The following is a 19,022-nucleotide window of genomic DNA, read 5'->3' as shown; positions in this document are numbered from 1 at the left end:
CTTCTCTTACAGCAATTTTCATTCCTTCATTCCAAATGAATACGGAGAGAGTTATAAAGTCTGACAACTCAAACTCAAACTCCTCTATGTGTGTGCTTTAGTACAATGTGTCCAAATCAATGTCAGCCTACCAAGGGACAATTTTGAAAAGTTTCATTTTTCTCTCATGTTGATAAAAACCAGAAGAGAGGGATACTTCATAAAAACACTTTACAGTATATCTGACAATAAAATTACAGATATTAGGTTGGGAATCAAATACAGTAAGTCACAATTCTACACGACTTTGTGTAGACATCCACACAATCAATCATACTTATATTTCAATGAACTTGTCTTCTTCTTTGTACGACACAAAGTTTATACCATTCATTGACTATTGCTAGTATTTCAGAATACCACTTGTCAAAAAATCTTGACTTAGGAAAAAAAAATCTTTCTACGAAGAAGTTCAGAATACCACCCCTTGGGTGAACCTTGGGTGAGAGGTCTGCATCATTTGCCAATTTTCTGGTGTGGGTAAGTGGGGCAAACCACTTAAAGGTACTGTTTACCACTGGGAGCAGTGATTTAAAAAATGTCTGAGTTCTGAGGCATGTATAAAAGGTCGTGCAATGTCGTAACGGCATGCGCAATTTTCGCAAAAATGGTGTCAAAAGATGTGCAAGACTTGAAAGTAAAAAGTCAGTGAGCGGCCCGCTCAAAAAATTTCATGTAGAGGCATACTCACGGAAAATGTAGAGAGGCGGTTGATTTAACAACCCCCCCCCCCCCCCCCCCCCCTCCCGGCCCTTTTAGGGTTAACCAGGCTAGCATGCTGCTTTTTATGGGTGGGATCTTTTATGTGTGAGTCATGACTCCCTCACACACACACAACTTCCCTTCAATGTCCTATTTGAGGGCCAGAGTGTTTCTGCTTCTGACAAGAGGGGACAGCAGGATAACAAACAACATTGACTAGATGGGACTCAACCTCAAATCTATCTGATCACAAAGCACTGGTACTACTGGCTGAGCCATCTCATTGCCCTAATGATCTCACCATCTTCATGTTCGTCAATTTGCTCACACAAGTTCTGTATACACCATGTATTTCACAGGGTCGTGATTTTCACAAATTCCATGAGTCAGTTACTATTCACAAATTTTGAATTAATATCTACTCTAATCCCGACATGAATGTGATACATACACACATTTCTCTGTCCATTGCTGTACTTCACGATCACAAATTTAACCACTCAGGAAATTGTTGGGAAGTCCTGATTCACAAAAAATTAGCATTGCTATATATATGGTGTATACAGTACACGGTGGCAGTACTTTCACAACGGAATGATATGGAGAGAAAGACAAAACATGGCAAAAAGAGTACATTGTACATTACATACCACACATTGAAAAACAATGCTATGCACAAGTACAGTGATTAAAGTGTCTCCAGGTTAGAAGAGACCTAATTGATCATAATGTGTACTTCTGACGAAATTGATATGTCCTTAAAATATGAGGACCATGAGACGTCGTTACACTGGTAATGATATTAATGAAAAAAAAAAACCTCAACCAAACTTTAGCAACAACAAGCACTCCAGTCACAAATTCAGAAGTCTTTTAGCTCTGGCAAATTCCAAATTGCTGCATAATAATTGTGGAAGAACTGTTATTACATATCTTAGGTGAGAGAAAGCATGCTACTTACAGATTCAGTCTTTTTCTTCTTTTTTTAAATCTATTTAACACATTTCCTGTAGCAGTGGCTAACTAATGGTGAGCGAGGCTTTGGTGTGGTGGGGTAAAAAATTGTAGGTATCAATAAGCAAAAGAATTCTGTGAGATGAGCAGTCACACCATACACACTGGTTGTGTTGAATCAAAATGAAGTATTAGTGTATTCAGGAAATCTGGTCCGGTGACTGTGAGGTATCCCCACCCATACTGACGACGAGTTCCCCAGAATTGTCACCGACAACAATCTGATACTGGACGTTATCCTTGATCTCGATGCCTGCCCCCGTCATAGCCCTCTTGATATTGCCTAGAATCTTGTCCAGTTCCTGCTGCTCCAAGTCAGACTCGCACACATCTACCTCTGGCATATTGGCCATGTCCTGAATCTTTACCACACCAGGCTCTACAAGGACAGCTTCCTTTATTTCGTTATCTGCCAAGCAAGTGTGCTTCTTCAATGCTTTCTGATACTTGAAGGTCAAGCCACACACGTTGCACATGAAAGGCTCCACACCGGCATGTATTATGAGTTTGTGCCTACGCACGCTGGTCATGCGGGAGAACCTGGCGTCACAGATGTCACACTGGTGCAACTTTTCACCCGTATGGCTGACAAGGTGGTTTTTTAGACTGCCAGACTGGGTGAAGCGCTTCCCACACTCCCCACACTGGTAGGGGCGGTCCCCTGTGTGGATGCGCATGTGGACCTCCAGCTGCTGCTTCTTGTCAAACATCTTCTCGCACACCTGACACTTGATGCGCTTCCCACCGTGTGCCACGCAGTAATGCTTCAGCATCCGTCGGAAATGCCGAAACATCTTGCCGCAATGAGCGCAGAGAAATGCTGCTGGCTTCGACTCGGACTGCTTGCTGGGATTGTGCTTCTTGCTGTGGGTTCGAAGTGAACTTGCCTGTTTGAATGCCTTGTGGCATATTTTGCACACAAAGTTCCTTTCACTCGTATGGACCACCATGTGCGTTTGAAGAGAAGCCCTCAGAGGAAACTTCTTCCCACATAACTTGCACTTAAACTTCTTGTCGGCACTGTGGATGAGACGATGGCGCCTGAGAAGGTCTTTCTTGGCAAATGTTTTGTTGCAATCGCTGCATTGCAGAGGCTTCTCTCCAGTGTGTGTGCGGATGTGTTCAACCAATAAGTGACGCCGCGTAAATATCCTCTCGCAGTGTGTGCATTTGAATTCTTTTGGTGCCGATCGCAAACATTGGTGTCTCTCCAGGTACCTGGCATACATGAATGACTTGTTGCAGACCTCACAGGTGTAGGGTCGGATCTGGGTGCAAATGTTCCGCCCAATGTGGTTCTGAAGACAACGCTTGGTTTTGAACTGCTTCTGACAATTCTGGCACGCATGTGGCCTGCCCACTGTGTGTGTTTCCATGTGTTCACGCAGTGTTGACTTTAATCTGAAACCCTTGTTGCATTGACTGCAGATGTACGGTTTCTTGTTTGTATGTGTTTTGATATGCTGGTAAAGATTTTTCTTTTTGTGGAAAATTTTCCCACACTGCTCACATATGAAAGTTTCACGACATTCACTGTCTGCATTTTTATGCATTTCTGGTTGACTTTCAGCCTCAGGTTTTGCTGATTCTGACAGTGTAGCTGATTTGTCTTCCCTAGGTGAAACATGAACCTCATCTTCCTCACATTGTGTTACCTCTTCAACTTCTGTTTCAGGGAGCAGCTTGACATTAGACTTGGACTCAACATCCATTTGGGAAAACTCATGATTTTGCTCTTTGATTCTAGTGCGCTTATCGCAGATTTTAGAATTTTTGTGCTTACGAAGAATGCGTGCCTGCTTAAACTTGGACCCACATCTTTCACACTCGTGAGGTTTGTCACTGCGATGGGTTGTTTCATGATCTATTAACGTGATTCTCTGGCGGAACCTACGGCCACATGTTTTGCACTCAAAAGGGCGTTCATCAGTGTGAATACGTCTGTGTACCACGTACTGACTTCCTGTCTTGAAACGTTTGTCACAAAACTCACATTGATACATGTCTTGGTAGGGAACACCTCTCGAAATTAGAGGCTCTAGTATCTCGCCTTTCCCAGAAGCATCTACAGGAACTTTGACAAGGCGCTCACGAAACTGTATTAACGTGCCTTTCTTCATCTCCTTCTCACCTGTATGAAATTTTGCATGTCGCTTTAAGCTCCTGAGCTGAGTGAAAGTCTTTCCACACTCCTTGCATTCATGTTGTTCATTGGCATGGGTGTTCATGTGTCCAACCAGAGCACTGTGCTGAGTGAATCTGCGCTCACACAAAGTGCACACGTACGGTCGCTCTCCTGTGTGCCTCCGTTGATGTACCAGCAAAACCTGATGGTTTACAAAGGTTTCCTGACAAATATCACACCTTGCTTTCTCCCTCGATCTTCCTGCTTTTTTCAACTGATCTTTCTGCGTTGCATTCGGCTCCTGGTAACCCAGATCACAGTCATCACTACCAGTACCATCCCTTACGTCTGCACCTTCTACCCCACCAGTTCTCTGACCATCTCCATCTCCTCGGACCTGCTTCTTTAAACTGTTTCTCCTACTGCAGACATGCACACTGAGCCCTCCACGAGTCACAAATTTCTTGCCACATTTCTCACACTCCAGCATGGCATCCGCATCGCCAGGCACGACCTGAACTCTCCTACGATTCATCCTGCGTCGAGGCTGCTTCAGGCTGGCGTTGCCGTTACCCTCCATTTTGAGGTCTATCCCTACTACCTGTATTTGGCTCGCGAGTCCTCTAACATGTCCTAATCACTTGGAGATGTTCATGCTGACCTCCATATGCGTGGCGCTGGACAGAAAGGAAGCAGACAGTGCAAATACCATGTGACTGCTGTGTATGTGAACAGTTTTTATCATGATATGGCTCGTATTCCGTCAGGACATACTGTTATATGTGCCATGACGTCACAATGAATCATACTGGCATTTTGTTCTTTCTTTTCTTACATTGAATCACTTCATTCCTCAGAAGTTTTGACATATGAAAAAAAAAAGGCCCTCCAACAAAGTTTTGTGAGTTCAGTTGCACAAGAGAGGGATGTAGACATCGTATATGCACCTAATTGATTTGTAAAGATTAAAAGATGCAGTTCTGCTACTAATTTCAAATTTTCTTTTTGATTTCAAATATGAAACATGCAAAACCCTATCGTTTATTGTCACATCCCAAGTTAAGATTGATTGTCCCTCAAATTATGCAGGAATATGACATTGTCATCCATTCGTAAAGACTTCTGAACTGTGCCAAGTGCTGTTTGTTCACTCGCAAAATGCATCAAGCCACAATGTACATGTAACATACAATGTACCTCACCCAAACATAATCAACCTATGAGTGAACATACACTGTACATTACTGTATATTACACAAAGAAACAAAGTAAAAACTACATTAGCAGGATGTGTTATCAAACTTACAATGCATGAATGGGAAGAAGTACACATCTTTAAAACTGCAATGTATCATAATCACCAAGGAGATAATTCTCCTTGTTTGATGTAATTTCATTGGATAAATTACGATCATAAATGATGTTGCACTTATTGATATGCAGAACCAAGTTAGGTACGCCATGGACGTAAATTAGTATCAAACAAATCAACCATAGGAAAGTGATACCCTTAAAAACATAAAAAAGTTTAAAATTAATGTTTTAACAAATATATTTCCTTCTTACACATGGATTGATGAAGGCCATTACAACTTTAGTACATCTGATCATGTCAGAGACATACCCAAATTTGTTTTTAGATCACGGACTGTGGCTATGCATTGGAGTATTGATGCACAAAATATTTAAATACCAGTGTATGTATCAAGCTCCTTTAGCTAGCCTTGGAATTTGTATCAAAACTGCAGACACTAGGATAGTGTGCATAATTTTTCAGTAAACCTTCCACACAATTTCACTCATCAATGAATTTCTGGTAGATCAGTACCTTACAATCACGTAAACTGTTTTCAACTTGTAAAATCCAGACTGTAATCTTAAATCTAATGGTAATTATCTGCAAGTACCAGAGTATTAATCATCATTCCAAGCTTTACAGACTCTCTCTCATTCAGATCTTTTTTCCTTTCCTTTTTTTTTTTCACTTCTAAAAAATGCTTCTGATTCAAAAGAAAAATTGAATGACTTTAGTTATAAACCCGTTCCACCCGCAAGTCTCAGACAGCCATTATTGCCCACAAACGAGTTTCTGTATGCCCATCGACAGAGAATCCCCCTGTGTGAAGGCAGTCAAGTGGTATACTTATCCCCTTTCCATGGTGAAAGGCATGTGCCATCAAACAAAGCAAAATATCCAGCGGACGTTAGGTATGCACAGAGTATGTGCTGATGGGCTTACTAACTAGTGAGCTCAGCCTTGATGGCTGTGTGTGCGACTTCATACGAGTTTTATAGCAAAACAAGTGCACCACTATGTTGGAAAAAGGTAAATTAGATAAAAATACACATGGTATGGTACAGAAAAAGAACAGATATTGAAAGAAGAAACTCTTATCTTTTGATCAAAGTCACTTTTCTGGTCAGCATAATACAAATAAACATAAATTTAGTCCATGAATGCAGACACTCTTGTCAACATTTTGGGAACCTGGTATACTAGTACCAGGTTCCCATAAGGAACAGGTTAATAAGCTGTGTAGACCCTCAGTGCATATGAAAGTCTCTTTGTAGCTGAATATCATGCATTGTATGCAAAGTTGTTACGGTGCATAAACATCTCAACAGTAGTATCCAGTAGCAGAAAACCTTCTAGAAAATTTGCCTGTTTTTTTTTTTTTTCATGACCTGAAATATGATATGCTCACACTACAGGCAAGTCCCGTCATAATGAAGTTGTCGGTAATGGCAGTTTTCCTTCAGTATATCAAAATTTCATTATAGTCAAGCAAATAAAGTATGATAGGATGTACTGTATAGATGATAGTTTTGGGACTTGAATTTTACTCAGTTGTATCTATAATTTTGTTATAGCTGTGTTTGTTATAATAGGCATGCACTTGTATAACAGTGACATTTGTGACTTTGGCAAAATCTTGAATTGTACAACTTCATAAAGTTCAAAATTTACAAGTTTCCAGCTACACAGTACTTTGAAAAGAAAAGTAAAAAGGAGATCTTCCTACATTGTACTTCCTGATGATACATTGTACGCCACTGTTTCATGGTGGCAAAAATGTGTACACATTAGGCACTAGTGTACAGTGTACAATGTACTCCTGTTATAACAAACACAGTTACAACAAAATTCTGGTTACAATGAAGTAAAATATCAGGCCGCAACATTATCCACTTTATGTATTTCTATTGTTTATTTATTCAGTTAAAACAAAATTTTGATATAACGAACGAAAATTGCCGGTCCGAAGGACTTCTTTATAATGTGAGTCCACTGTACCCGACTATTAAAAATGTCTTTGCACAAATTTGCTGGTGGCCCCCTTAAAATCATGAAGCAGATACAACTTCTTCATGATGATCCACTGCTGCAACAACAGCCATGACCATTTCATCATCACCCTGTTCCTCAATCTGCCTTTGGATGTGGATCGCTTGTACACTCTGATCGAGTTCCTCCTGGTGAGGGTTCTGGATGACATGGAGAATGTTGCCCTCTTCATCGTGTCCAATGATGACTTCCATGCCGGGGTCCTCATGAATCACCACCTCTGCCACCTGATCCTGAGGGGCTATGCCATTCACAGCTTCTGTTATGGCAGAGTCACCCGTTTCTGCTTCCTCAGAGGCTTCGTTTATTGCCTGCTCGATGTCCTCAAGAATGTCTGTCAGGACCTTCTGTTCAGGGTCAACGGTGCCATGGACTAGCTCATGCTTTTTGAGGGCTTTGTAGTACTTGAAGGTTGCACCGCACTGCCCACATATGTGAGGCTCAATGCCATGATGAATGATGAGTTTGTGCTTTCGAAGACTCTTCATGCGTAGGAACTTCACATCACAGAGGTCACACTTGAATTTCTTTTCTCTCGTGTGGGAAAGCATGTGATCTTTTAAGCCACCAGACTGCGAGAAACTCTTGCCGCATTTGTCGCACTCATAGGGTTTTTCACCAGTGTGAACTCTCATGTGAATTTCCAGCTGCTTTGCTCTATCAAACTGCTTGTCACACAAATTGCATGGGAAGCGTTTTACACCATTAACTTCACAAAAGTGCCTCATAAGCCTCTTCAGGTGGTGATAAACCTTGCCACAGTTGGCACATAAGTATGATGTCTTGCTAGCAGCCCCTTCAGCACCATGCACATTCTGCTTGTGGGCTACTAATGCCTTTGACCGAACAAACTGCTTTTCACATTCATCACACTGCAATGTCTTTCTTTCTGAATGGGTACCTTCATGATATTTGAGTGTACTGTTGTGAGCAAATTTCTTACCACAGTGTTTACACTTGTATTTCTTTTCTCCAGTGTGAACACGCTGATGTAGCCTGTAATTTGCAATCTTGGCAAAGGTTTTACCACACAACTCACATGCAAAAGGCCTCTCCCCTGTGTGCACACGCAAATGTTCTATCAAACGATCCTTGCGCTCGTACATCTTACCACAATCTCCGCATGAAAACATTTTCACTGGTGTGTTGAGACACCTGTGGGTTGTCAAAAATCGCTGATACATAAATGTTTTTCCACATGTTTGACACACATAAGGTCTTACCCCTGTACAGGAGTTTCTCCCTGCATGGTTTTGCAAGCATCTTTGAGTTTTGAATTTCTTGTTGCAGTTGTCACAAGCATAAGGCTTTTCTGTTGAGTGAGTCTTCATGTGTTCTTTCAAATAACTTGCCAGTCTAAATCTCTTACCACATTTGCTGCAACTGAAAGAAGGATTTTCTGAGTGCTTGCAAATATGCTGAATGAGATCACTTTTCTCTATAATCTTTTTTCCACAATGAAGAGAAGCATTGACTTCACCAGATCCAATATCTGCTTCCCTTTGATTACCATCGTGTTCCAGTTTTCTTAATGCTTGTCGCTCACCACCCTCATCCATAGTTTCATCGAGTCCTAGAAAATCACTCTTTTCTGTATAACTTTCACTGTTACCCACTTGCTCTTTCTTCTCAGGATTCCTGGGCCGCCCTCTCTTTCTAATTCCTGCAGCTTCTGAATCCTCGCTAGCACAAATCTTCAATGCCTGGTGTCTGCGAAGGCTTTTGGCCATTGTGAACTGCTTCCCGCAATCTTCACAAACAAAAGTCTGCGACTCAAAATGAGTTGCCTTGTGCCCGTGGAGGTGGCTGAGCTGCTTAAAGCTCTTCTCACATATGTCACACTGGAACGGGCGCTCATTAGTGTGGATGCGCACATGAACAGTCAGCTCAGAGACTCGCTTGAATTGCTTTTTACAGTAGTGACACTCATACACCTCAACATATACCCTTTCTTTCCCATCACCACTGCCATTTTCTTTGTCCCCATCAGCTGCAAGGACACGAATCTTCTTGTAGTTTCTGTTAACCATTTTTCGCTTCATCACTTTATCTCCAGTGTGGAAGAGCATATGCCGCTTGAGGCTCCTGGCCTGAGTGAACTTGTATCCACATATTGAACACTCATGCTTCTCTCCAGCATGTGTGTCAAGGTGAAACTGCAGGGCACTCCTCTGGGTGAAGTTCTTTTCACATAGGGTACACTGATATGGACGCTCTCCAGTGTGCAATCGCTTATGTACATTTAAGGTGTACTTGTCAACAAAACTTTTGCCACATATCTTACATACTTTTCTTGGCTTCTTATTAGGTGCCCACATTCTGTCATCTTCTGCATGTTCTTTACTATCTTCTTCCAGGTCACTCTCCCCTGATTTCGCTATGCAGGAAGCAGACAGCAGGTGCCTTCTGAGGCTGCCTGCTCTTGTGAAGGCATGTCCACATGTATTGCACTCCAGGGATTGTTGTGATTTTTTTGGTGCTGCTTGTTTGTCCTTGACTACAGGTGAGCAACGCCATGCCGCAATATCAGTCTTGCTTTGTACTTTGCGGGCAGACTTAATCACTTTAGCAGGCGACCTACTGACTACTTGGCAAGACTGGAGGGGACCTTGTGATTTGCAAGCTGGTGCTTTACCTGGAGTTACTGTAACCAGAGATAATGGCTGGGGCTTCCTTGGAGAAGATGTGGAGACTTCTATGGAGTCATCAAGGAACCTTGCAGGGAGCCTTCGATTAGTCCTCTGTGATCTCCGGAAAGGAGTTGGCGAGTCCATGGCTGGTGGACATGGATGCAAAACTTGGTGGGCTGCAGTGACTGCAAGAGTAAAAAATAAAATAAAATGCACTGTACCCAAATGTCACTGCAAAAGACACTGATATTCAATACAAAAGATTAATGTTGTTCATGTAACTGTTATTTCTTTCTTCTCTAATCGCATAGTGTATTTTACAACTTGGTAATGTTCATGTTAAGCGGATGCTCTGAGACAAATCAATGATGGATATACAAGATATGTTTGAAACAGTGATCATGAATATCAACACATGTAAAATTTTGGCTCCTTGATCGGACAAATTATATATCACTACATCTGTCAGATGCATCAATACTGCCAGGGAGACAAAAATGTCAGATACATACAGTTGTAGTATACTTACAGCTGTATGCTGAACACTGGGGTACTAGAAAGTTTACTACTTTCTCAAATCTACCAATGTCTTTACAATGTACATGTATCACAGGGCAGCCGAAATCAGAAGAGATGATTTTGTTACCTGAACAGAATACAGTTTACCTGAAAGGGAATGTTGAACTTTGCACTAAATGTTGACTGCTCTTTGCTCATGGCGGGAAGCACACAAATACTCCTCTAGGCTCAACATTATACAACCTGACAAATTACCTTTGCCAACTTTAACTTCTATAATGTACACATAAGACCTGAATATTACTTAAACTGTTTCCCACTGGCATGACTTGGAAATTTAGCAGGAACTCTTCAGCTTACTGTCTATAAAATGTGATCACACTTGAAATTCATACCAGAACTGTACTGCCAAAATGCCTGAAACTTTGGTCAATGTAAAATTTAAATAAAATGCACTGATACATAAGTTGCATGTAGGATGTACCAGTTTGAACAGCAGTAAATCATAACTATGACAATAGAATTGAAAATATTAGCATGCATAGTCTATTTAACAAGTGGTATCATCATGTCTCTTAGCATATGCAGCATATTTACCATGTGAACGAGAAAACTGCTAATGTGATTTACAGCCTCAGGAAAGTATTCTCTGGCTTTAATGTGATTCAAGCTGGAGCAGTTTATTCCACATGGAAATAGAAGAAGGCACATGTACAGTTGTGTATGACTGACCAGTAAAACTGACATCTACATCTTACATATTGTACATTTTCTAACTTGAACTATGGACAAAGACTAGTGGAAGCAGCACACTGTACAAATATCAATTATTTTGGTGAAATGGAGCAGCAGATTTTATAATGCTATGAAACAGAATACTGCCTGATAATACAATGCAAATTATAAATCTATTTGATTGTACTGCTAAAAAGTTAGTCACACTACAAACATTCTGATTAAAATTGAAGGAACAAATGACTGGCTTGGGATTATTTGAAGTACAATCACTTGAAAGAAAAGACCTCCTATACATGTACCGGGTGTCCAAAAACAAGCGGAACTGTGGATTTTCAGTACCTTGCGCTCTATAAGTGATTTATTTTTTGACATTATTAGAAAGAGCATCTTCTGCAGAAGACAATGATACCAAAATCATTAAATTTGGTTCATTATTTTTCAATTCTACGCCAACTTCTGTAAATGCAGTTATTCTGAAATTTCGCCAGATTTTTGCGACTTATGAGATAATAATTTGGATGCAACACGAGTTCCATACGGTGAATTGTGTAAGCTCGTTGATCCATGTCAACAAAAGCTACAGCTTTCACATTGGATGAGCACACACACACACAGACACACAGACACACACACTGTTTTTTCCTGACCCGTGCCCAATGTGAAAGCTGTATCTTTTGTTGACATGGATCACCGAGCTTACACAATATTCATCGTATGGATCGCGTGTCGCGCTCAAATTATTATCTCTTAAGTCACAAAAATCCGGCGAAATTTGAAAATGACTGCATTTACAGAAATTGGTGTTTTGAATAAAAAGTACTGAACCAAATTTAATGATTTTGGTATCATTGTCTTCTGCGGAAGATGCTCTTTCTAATGATGTCAAAAAATATATCACTTTTAGAACGCAAGGTACTGGAAATCCATTGTTCCGCTTTTTTTGGGACACCTGGTATAGCCCCCCCCCCCCCCCCCCCCCCCATATTGGAATACAGCAGAAGTGGAAATTTTCATGGTGTGGAAACTTTTGCACACTTCGTGCAACCAGAAACCAACAGGAAAATAAAAATATAAATATTTTTGCATGTCATATCTAATCTGATAATCATGTCTTATTCAATGAATGACTTGATTGGAATTACCAGTAAAACATTCACGATTCATCTTACCCAGCCCACCAGCCATGCGTGAAAAATTACTGGTGCAAAAATATCAACTTTTACAAGGTTCCAGCACTGCACACTGGCAACGGTCCAACGGTCCGAACCAGTAAAATTTACTGTGGGACCAGTAACTTTTCCAGGAATGGACAGTACAAAATGGAAAAAACTGGGTACCTACTGCTGGTCTGAAAAGACAGGTCGGACCAGAAGCAAAAAATGGGTTAGTTAGTGTGCAGCCATGTTGCAGTACCACTTTTCACTGCCCTACTTTTTAACAGGGTAGGGAACGCTTCGGCCTTAGCGTTCGGGCTGGGTGTTCGCAACGGGCTGGTACTGGTAGTGGTACACTACACTGTCACTGTCACTGGTCGCAGTGTACCTTCAGCCTATGTCTAGATGTCTAGTCTAGACTCTGCTACTGTACTAGTGCCGTGCCAGTGTCGCGTATTAAACGCTGTACACAAGCGCCTACCACTGACATGTCACGCACGACACTGCCTCTGGTCGGTGTACGTTGACTAAGTACTATGTATAAAAGCGTAAGTTACTATTCAGTATTCTACACACAGGTTAAAGGACAAGTACACCTTCATATACATAAGGACTGAGAGAAATGTAGCAATATTAGCAGAACACATCAGTGAAAGTTTGAGGAAAATCGGACAATCCGTTCAAAAGTTATGAATTTTTTAAGTGTCTGTGCAGACACTGCTGGATGAGAAGACTACTACAGTGTATGATGTCACATGCGTACAATGTTGAATATTATAGGGGACTATGAATCCCTCACCATTACCTCTGAAAACAAGATTAATCATCATCATCTTTGAGACCATCTCCAGGATCTGCGGTTCGCCATTTTGAACATATCACAAAAAAACCCCAAAAAAAAGATCTGCGCATGTGCGAATAAATATTCATTTCAGTTCTCAGCTAGCCGTCCAGGCTTTTTTTTTCCACACGCATACATTGTGTATTATAATATGTGGCAAGAGTTCCTTTTGAGACAGCCACCCAAAAGTGAGTGCGTGCATCTGTGCGTATCGCAAGCAAGGTCAGGCTAGTTTAGAGTTGTACAGATCTGCACTTATTTAGTAAAATAGTACTAGTGTGATTGGGGTGGCTGTCTCAAAAGGAAGTCTTTCCTAATATGTACTATGTTTTATCCAAACACAATTGACAGCAAGGCTGTTCTAACTGTAAGTTGTACTGCAGTAGTACAATACGAAGTGCGGAAGGAATAAAACTTCACTGAGCTCTTAACACAGATCATATTGTAAATCGTTTTCCGCACCTCTGATTGTAACACATTATCATTAAATGTAAGTAAATTTATCTTATCTAACAGTAACAGTAGAGTAAAATATCCTGTTTGCGGCAGTTTAAGCATTGTTAAGGGTTTTTCTACCTTGTAAACAAATCAGGCAAATTATTTTCAACAATTTCATAAATCATATTCATTGACAAGATTATTCATTGACGCAATTGTTTTCATGAAAATTGTTTACCATTGACAAACGCAGTTTTCATGATTTACCAGGGCAAAACCCGGCACAATTTTCGCCGATAAGGGCGATATGCGCCGTAGTAGCTCTGCTTGCGGCACGATGTACAATCCCTATGCAATACACGCGTGCTCCGCGATCTTTAGCTGAACGCCTTCACATGTCTCGCGAACATTGCGAAAGCACGTGAAAATAGCGGGCGCACATGCACTGGCTGCAAACAGGATCGCAATTCTGGCAGTGTTGTTGATGTCTTTCTCGTGTTTTTCTAATTTGTTTCGACGGTTACATCCACTTTCTGAACAAAAATCGGCTCGCGAAAATTATATTTTACGAGAGGATATGTTTTCAAAATCCATAAACATCTGGAAAATGACAAAAAATCCAATTTCTTGGACCATTGTTTCTTAACTGTTATGTTAAGAAGTACCGAAATTTTTTTTTGGATGCGATATGTTGTCATTTAGGTGAGAAAATTTCACTTTTGTCAGAGATTGTGCCCATTTTATCGGTTGGTTTTTGTTGATTGGTAGTGTGTTAGTATATGTGCAGTGTGCATGTAACAGTGCAATGCTGTGTTTAGCGGTATATTACCGAGTATGTTGTACCTGCCGCGAACGGCTGCACGGCCGCATACTGCCGCAGTTACTCTATAGCTATGAATTTCAGTGTAAAACCCTGTATCTTGGTCTCTGGCCACCTAACCCCGGGACGCTTCTTGTACACAGTTATACTGTGGGAGCATCCTGAGTCAATAGTATACAAATAATACACAGGTGAGAGTGCGTTAGTGGAGATGTAGCGCACTCTCGGGTATTTACAATGTAGTGCAACATGCACGAGGCGAAGCCGAGTGCATGTTTCACAATTGTAAATACCCTACATCTCCACTAACGTCATGAACTCAAACCTGTGTATTATTTGATTTATAAAATGGGTCGAAAACTAACAGCATTTTTCATGTACCTTTGTGGGTCAATACCAGTCAGCTACATGTAGCACTCGCTCAAAAGTCAAGATGTCCGAAGTTGTTCGTCCCAAACATTTACGCACGGCACGTCGCACTCGGAAATCCTGCACATATAAGTACTGTACGTATAAGAGTAGACGTACGCGGTATACGGCACATGTTATGCACAAGAAAGGCCGGCTGGCAGCCCGAACTAGACGTTGTTTACAGGATTGACAGCGCGTATAGTAGAGCGCGACGCACTTGTAACAACTGATCGAGTGTGCACTGCTAGTGTAAACATTGTGACGTCAGTGACTTTAAGCTTTTTTGCACGGCTGTGCATGTTAGTAAGAAAATAATGCACGCACACATGACTCATTTCAGCGCTTCCAATTGGCTACATTCTTGAACCCATTTTATAAAGTGCTATATCGGTAAGCTTGAAAAACATTCACAGTCTGCACAGATTTTCGCGGCTCCGTAAGTTACGAATATCACTAGAAAAAAGCTTACTTTTATACTATACATAAGTTTCTTATCTAATTCCTACCATTCGTTCACTTGTTCTTGTTCACACTGGTCCAATGATCTTGAAAAAAAGTTTTTTTTTTACAGGTCCATCTCCTAGCTCCCCGTCCCATCCACCATTTTCGAAATCAGTACGCAGCACACTGCACACGTGCGTATAGATATGCATAAGTGACGTCACCCCACAGAAGTTGAGTAAAGTGCAGTGACATCAAACAGTCTAGCTGCGCGTTGAATGGCAAATGAATGAAACCCTTATACACGTAGTACATTGTACTACGGTCTCGTTTATCGCAAGGCAAATAATCCACATACAATTCAACATGGATATTGCAACAGGTATGCAGGATCAGGAGGTGGAGAGGGAGTTTGAAATGAAATTCAAAAGAGAACAAGAGCAGGTCATGGTGAACACAATTAAAAATCGTGTGTGTGTGTTCCCCTCCCTTTTTAAAATTTCTTTTTCTATCTTTTTTTCCAGTGTTTGAATCATTAACTTCCATCCATTTATTCATTTTCATTTTCATTATTCCTTGATGACAATAAGTTGTTTCTTTTTTTTTTATCATTTTCTTCCCCTTCTTCGTTATGCCCAGCTTTCATCCTACGTGTTTCTCAAAATATTGAGTCGCTCCTCCTTGTAAGGACCTACTCGTGAATATTCATGAGCTGGCGGAGTCGCAATGCTTTTAGCCTTCTGACAAGGTCCGCACGGCTGGGATCGCTTCTTTTTTACTCACCCAGAAAGCGACGCAATATACAGTGAGAGGGTTTGCCAACGGTAAGAAGGCCTTGCCATAAAGCTACACTGAATTGACGGCCAGCGCATGCGCACAAATTTCAAATCCATTGACTGTGTAAGATGTCGTTCTCCCAAGTTTCTCTCGACCGAGTCGCATTAACTCGTCAATTCGAACAGAAAGGGACTATTAGCAGAACCAAAAGTTGAACGCAGTCTATCGTCAACATTACAACTTCACCTGTAAGTCTTCATATTACAGAATTTTTTCGATTTCATATTGATTTTTAGCCGCTATACTGCATCTGTCATGATCCTGTCTGCTACAATGCGCAGCCCCAACACTGCGCGTTGGGGCTGGTTGCAGTTACTGGCCACCAAAATACTGAGCCATATCAGGTGGTACATCAATAGTCATATATAGATAGGGGGAAATTACAGAATACCGGTTAAATTAGCATATATATTAGTGCGTATAAGAGCCGCCGGAGGCTCTCCCTTAGAGATGAATTTTAGCCCGAAGGGCTGAAATTCATCTTTCCCGTCGTCTGGGGCCCCCCAAAAGCCCGGGAACGGAACGGCCGTCAAAAAGTAGGTTGACCACACAATTTTTATGAAAATTGAGTGGTTTCAGAGGAAAACTGCTCTAAATCAAGATAACTCGAGTAAATCGTTGATAAAGAAAATTGAGCCAATTTTGACGGAACTACTTTAAACTTGATGACGTCATCACAGCTGACATCCACCTTCCTTCATCTCTTTTCGACACAAGTCAGTCATGATCAATCACACTACACTAGTTTGGCAAGGCAGCGCGTATACGCGATTTGTCCAGAGACAATTGCGCGCTCAACTGCCATACGTATTGTGCACTGTACTAGTAAACATGCGCGCGTTATGCAGACTCAATACGCGCTACCACTGCCACAAGTACGCACAAGCTGTTGTGTATGGATGATGTGTAGTGCATGCATAGAGTCAACATGGTGGGCTGTCAAGCGCACCCACACAGTGCGTATTAAAGCTCTACCGTAAGCTAGCACCAGCAATTAGATAAGTGATTGCTTTGTAGTCTCACCTAAATTTCTATATAGTTTTCCTGTTGTCTACACAGATACGGACTATCGTCAACTCCTAAAGACGTGAGCATACCTCGTAAATTCGGGTAAATTTTAACGGCTAGTCTAGCTAGACTAGCATCGTCAGGATCTAGAACTACATCTACATTATTATCGCTATCAGGGGACACCCCCGAAACCCCGGTAAACAACGTATGAATACCACACTTCTCACCGCACAGAGCAAAGACAACACACATAAACAAATGCAATCGTCGACAACCGAATCACGGACCGTATCGCAAATCGGGTTGATATTTTAATGGTTGCTATCGGCAAGCGTAATTACGCTCTTTTCAGAGCGATTCGCGCTCTCCGTGATTGGCTGCCGGTATTCTGTAATTTACCCATAGATAGGGCTGCAACCTGCAATGCGACCCTGCCCCGACTCGGTATGGGTTGGGGTCGCTGGGCTGGTGCGGTTACACACTGCACGGTAGCGTCGCAGCTCGCAGGTCGAGGTCTGTGTACTGACATAGCCTGTCAATGTCGTCTACACAGTGGAATATGTTCCGCGGAGACTAACGTCTGGCTTCATGGAATCCCCTCACCCCCTCTATGGAGGAGAGCTGCAAAAGCATACATTTAATATATATATTGGCATATAGCCTAGATCTAGATCTATATACATACGATATAACAGTTAAAGATCTTTCTAGACGATTCAAACTCCGCACAGATGGATTTTTCTGTCTACACACAGGATGCTACGAGTGGGACTGAACAAAATTCCCTCGCATCCCTTACTGCATGATGCTGTGCTGCTTGATGCTGTCGCCAGCTATTGTTTAAACGAAGCTCAGGTAATACAACAATTTAGTACAAATGTTTGGGAAGGTCGCATCATCATTATGATAAAACAAAAATATCAAATAAAACTACAAACCGTTGTTCCTTGACGTTTATCGGCTACTTGAAGAGTGTATGTATGCTCCTTTGACCTTTCTCTCTCAGCTCTCTTGTTGCTCGCGCGCGCTGCACTCACACGCACCTAGGTGCAGGTGACGTGTTCGTCGCTTGTACTTTGATAAAACAGGTTGACTGACAACTGATGCGGGATGCGCAGCGCAACCGGTTATTCTCGATTGGTTCTCAAGGAGCAATACTTGATTACAGAAATACATGAACAAAGAAGTTGGTTTCGACCCCTGGTTTCGGCCCCTTGACTTGTTGACCACTGTACGTCTGTGATTTTTTGACTGAAATTGTACAAAAAAAAAAAAAAATGAAGAGTTGCTGTTTCATTTTTTTCCTCGTAAAATACATTAAAGTGATCATTGCATCTGTTCTATTTTCAATCTAAAATTCAGTTGTATATATGTTTTAGGGATTTTGTTTTAGTTAATTTTACCCCTATAAGATTCGTTAAAATGCCTTTTTTTTTGTTATTGTTTAATATCATTCTTAGGAGAAGGCAGTAAACATATTATTTTGTAACCAGATATAGCGCAATATAGCAATTACTATTCTATCTTATCTACCGGTATATTAGACCGGGGGCCCAGAGCATTTATTCAGCTGAAAAGGGTCACACTTTTTGATGGTCTCATCATGTAAGGATGTGGCCAAGGGTCAATAAAATGAATTGCTGGCAAGTCACATCCTGTACCGTAAGCCTAGGGACCACAAAAAGGGACCCCGAAAAATGGATTTATTCAGCCGAAGGGGGTCACGGACAAAAGTTGGTGGATATTGTTCCTTTGGGTGTACTTATCATGAAAACAGCAATGCCAGCCATTTTATCCTGTACGGGGCCCCAGACAGTAGCCCCAAAGGGCCCCACAAATATGGTGTTATTCAGCTGAAAAGGGTCACGGCTAATTTCTTTTGCAATGGAAGGAGTTCCCATCAGAGATATCCAAAACACCAATGCCAGCTATTTTATCCTGTACGGGGCCCTAGAC

General features: G+C 41.4%; 1 protein-coding gene across 1 annotated transcript; it reads right to left on the bottom strand.

Moving 5' to 3' along the window:
- Positions 1–1,744: 1,744 nt before the first annotated feature.
- On the bottom strand, positions 1,745–18,047 carry LOC139740357 (uncharacterized). Its single transcript, XM_071650951.1, has 3 exons — positions 18,005–18,047; positions 7,235–10,041; positions 1,745–4,481 (listed from the first exon to the last, which is right to left on the bottom strand). Exons 2-3 carry the CDS (start codon positions 9,998–10,000, stop codon positions 1,896–1,898), a joined length of 5,352 nt encoding a protein of 1,783 aa, XP_071507052.1. The 5' UTR covers positions 10,001–10,041; positions 18,005–18,047; the 3' UTR covers positions 1,745–1,895.
- Between the last annotated feature and the right edge of the window lie 975 nt (positions 18,048–19,022).

Source organism: Diadema antillarum, unplaced genomic scaffold (assembly GCF_040938485.1).
Source record: "Diadema antillarum isolate AM-2024a unplaced genomic scaffold, OU_Dant_1.0 seq00000847_RagTag, whole genome shotgun sequence".
Taxonomy (NCBI): Eukaryota; Metazoa; Echinodermata; class Echinoidea; order Diadematoida; family Diadematidae; genus Diadema; species Diadema antillarum.
This window is presented reverse-complemented; position numbering and strand designations above follow the sequence as displayed.

Bases quoted from the DNA above. Each gene is read 5' to 3' on its own strand.
- LOC139740357 (XM_071650951.1), bottom strand. From the start codon at position 10,000: ATGGACTCGCCAACTCCTTTCCGGAGATCACAGAGGACTAATCGAAGG. The intron at 4,482-7,234 runs GCTTCATGATTT...AGCCAAATACAG, and splicing joins ATCATGAAGAAGTTGTATCT to GTAGTAGGGATAGACCTCAA.